General features: G+C 30.4%; 2 protein-coding genes across 2 annotated transcripts in view; one reads left to right on the forward strand and one right to left on the reverse strand.

Annotated features, from left to right (window-relative positions):
• The window catches only part of LOC123011708, a 51,716-nt gene that overhangs the window by 31,450 nt on the left and 16,874 nt on the right, over window positions 1-3,392 (reverse strand). Inside the window, exons 10-11 of the mRNA XM_044409293.1 lie at window positions 2,080-2,174; window positions 1,647-1,789 (exon numbers count right to left, since the gene is read on the reverse strand). Of these exons, the coding sequence (XP_044265228.1) occupies window positions 1,647-1,789; window positions 2,080-2,174 (238 nt within the window). The remainder of the gene's footprint in view (window positions 1-1,646; window positions 1,790-2,079; window positions 2,175-3,392) is intronic.
• Window positions 1,466-3,392, forward strand: part of LOC123011989 (chitinase-3-like protein 1) — a 4,459-nt gene continuing 2,532 nt past the window's right edge. The window contains exons 1-4 of the mRNA XM_044409728.1: window positions 1,466-1,578; window positions 1,622-2,025; window positions 2,071-2,198; window positions 2,252-2,564. Of these exons, the coding sequence (XP_044265663.1) occupies window positions 1,515-1,578; window positions 1,622-2,025; window positions 2,071-2,198; window positions 2,252-2,564 (909 nt within the window). The 5' untranslated portion in view covers window positions 1,466-1,514. The remainder of the gene's footprint in view (window positions 1,579-1,621; window positions 2,026-2,070; window positions 2,199-2,251; window positions 2,565-3,392) is intronic.

Below are 3,392 nucleotides of genomic sequence, written 5' to 3' on the forward strand. Positions count from 1 at the left end.
TTCATTTATTTGCAGTCTGTTTAAACACAAAAAAGAAGGTTGCTGACAAATTTAGGATTTTTCTAAATGTTATGTTTTTTTTAGTTTTCTTGGTAGACATGTGCAATATGTTCTACATTTACTAAAAATTATTGTTTAAAGAAGTTGAATTTTTTTTTATTAAAGTTTAAGATCTTTCTTAAATTTATTGTTTTTTACATTTTTTTTAAATATTATTTAAATCCTTGTTTAAATCACTTTCGCATACTTTCTTTGTAGATTTGTCGCTAAATTCCTTCTAGTTTCTTTAGCCAATTCTTTTTTGATTCCATAGATTTTTTTCTAGATTGATTTTCAGATTATTATAAAAAAAAATTTCTAGGTTTTTGTTCAAATTTCTTTACATATATCTTGTGTCTGCTGATAACTCAAGAAAGGTAAATTCTTTAAAATCTTGACAGATATTTTTTCTAATTTTTTTCATTTTTTTCTAGTTAACTATTTTCCAAACCATTTTCTAAAATATTTTTTACATTTTTCTTCAGATTCTTTTGTAGACTTACATTTTTGATTCTCTAGATTCTTTATATTTATCTTTCTTTTTTTCATTTTTCTTTAGATTCTTTTGTAGTCTTCTCTATTTTCTTTCATAATTGTTTTTTGACTATCTAGCTTTTTGACAGTTAGAATATATCTACATTTTTTTACTTGTTTCAGTCTTTCTTTATTTTTTACACCTTTATCCAACTTATGACATTTAGGAAAATTCTAAAATTGTCATCTTGCACTATTTTGCATAATTACTTTCTAGATTATTCTGCAGGTTTCTTTTTAGGTCCTTTTCTAGACTTTCCCAAATTCTTCTTTTGCTTTTTCAAATTTTTTTAATTATTTAGATTTTTAACATTTGGAATTTAAAAAATATCTATACACTTTTTTCAACTTTTTAGATCTTTCTTGAATTTTTTATTTTTTACATTTTTTTCTTAAAATATTATTTAATCTTGTTTAAAATACTTTCACATAATTTCTTTGTAGATTTGTCTCTAAATTTTTTCTAGGTTCGTTACCCAATTCTTTTTTGATTTTATATTTTTTTTTGTTTCTGTTTCAATTTCGTTTTCAAATTTCTATTTAAATTCTTGTCAAGACTGCTTCAAGTTTTTTTTAGAACACTTGTCTAAATTTTCTAAATTAAACAAATGTGACCAAACTACGTGTCTTATCTCAGCTATATTTTCCTCCAGAAATAATAAAAATTACGATAAGAACACAAAATTGATAAAACTAATACAACATGATGCACATTTACGACAAACTAATAGAATCCTGTAATAAAATTTTTTCACAATTAATCCAATAAACAGTAGCACAAAAAGCAAGATTTTTTTCCACCAAACGGTGGAAAATCCCTAATTTAGAACTGATTAATCCCCAATTGCAATAATTAAATTTATTACCCCCCCATAAAAGATTTAACAGATAGCAAACCCTTATAAATAGTAGACACAAATCCTCACATTTCAATCACAAAAATGAAGACTTTTGCAGCTTTTTTGCTACTTTGTGTGAGCACTGCTCTCGTTTCCTCCACCACAGGTAATTAATTAACTAATTAATCAATTAATTAATCAAAATTTAGACAAATTGGTGTGTTATTGGGGCACGTGGTCGACCTACCGCTGGGGCAATGGCCGCTTCACCGTCGACCATATCGACCCCCATTTGTGCACCCATATCATCTATACCTTCGTGGGACTCCAACCCAATGGTACTGTAAAACATTTGGACGAGTATTTGGACGTGGATGCTGGAACCATAGCCAAATTGAACGGCCTTAAGTCCCAAAACCCCAATTTGAAGACTTTAATTGCAATCGGGGGGTGGAACGAAGGCTCCGAAACGTACTCCAAAATGGCCGCGAGTCCCACCAAACGGGCCACATTTATCAAGAGTGCCTTGAATTTAGTCCAAACGTGGGGTTTCGATGGATTTGACCTTGATTGGGAGTATCCAGGGCAACGAGGAGGCGCTGTTGCCGATATAGTACGCAAGTCCAAATTTAGTACTCGTGAAAATCAATTGTTTTAGGAGAATTACGCCACCTTGATTAGGGAGTTTCGGGAGGTTTGGGACCAGCATGGGTTGATTTTGACGGCGGCTGTGGCCGCGGCGGGGCCCTCAGTGGACTTGTCCTACCATGTACCATCGTTGAGCAAGTGGGGGATTGGAATTTAGGGTTTTTTTTTTTTTTTTATTTGGTTGTTTTCAGGTATCTTGATTTTATTAATGTGATGGCGTATGATTTGCACGGGTCGTGGGAGGCTGTGACTGGACAAAATGCCCCACTTTTTGCCTCCTCCATTGATGTGGAGGGGAGTCAGAGGTTACTCAATGTGGATGCGGCGATTCGAGGGTGGATTGAGAGAGGGGCGGATCCTCAAAAATTGGTTTTAGGTTTGGGGGTTTATGGGAGGAGTTTTACACTCGCCAATGCGAGTAATAATAAGTTGGGGGCCCCGATTGTGGCGGGGGGGGATGCTGGGAAGTATACAGGGGAGCGTGGGATGATGGGCTATAATGAGGTAATTCATTTTTTTTAACAAAAATTGTCAAGTCAAATATTTGATTTTTATTTCTAAAACCAAAAATTTTGTTTTCTACATTTTAATTTTTTTATCTAAATTATTTTTGAGTTTTTCCTAATGTGTTTTCTTAACTTTTCTACGGTTTTTGTACTTTTTTTGCTTGTAAACATTTTCTAGCTTTTATTTTAAATGCTTAAAGCAAAATCTGATTCTAGATTTTTTATTTGAATTATTTTTTTAAATTACTTTTTAGATTTTTCCTCAATTTTATATTTAGCTTCTCTTTTATCTTCTACGTTGAACATTGTGTATTTTTTTAACGGTTTTTTAAATTTTTTTCAGTTTTTTTAACTTTTCCTTTAAATTCTGCTCCTAACTATGCTCAAGTATGTTTTTTCAGTTCTATATTTTTTTTAATAATAATCGTTAAATCCTCATTAAAATTTTTGTTTGGCTTTTTCTTCTAATCTTGTTTTTTATTTTCTACTTCAAACTTTTTTTCAAATTACAGACTTTTGTTCAGCTTTTTTTTGGTTTCTTCTGGAGACTTCTTTTTAGATTGTCTTCTAAAACATTATTTTTTTTTAATTTTCTTCAGTATTACTTTCTGCTTTTCTATTATGTTCCACTTTATTTATTCTTTTTTCAGTTTTATTTTCAGATTTTTCTTTGTGTTGTGTACTGTCTTTTTAAAAATTCTTCTATATTGTTTCAGACTTTTTTTTAAGTATTTTTTGACTTTTTTTCTTATTTATCTCAAGTTTTTAGAACATTGCCTATTTTTTATTTTGAATGCTTAAAGAAAAACTTAGAGATTTTTTCTAT

Source organism: Tribolium madens, unplaced genomic scaffold (genome assembly GCF_015345945.1).
Source record: "Tribolium madens isolate multiple individuals breed KSU strain unplaced genomic scaffold, Tmad_KSU_1.1 Scaffold_91;HRSCAF=231;Tcas5.2_LG7, whole genome shotgun sequence".
Lineage (NCBI taxonomy): Eukaryota > Metazoa > Arthropoda > Insecta > Coleoptera > Tenebrionidae > Tribolium > Tribolium madens.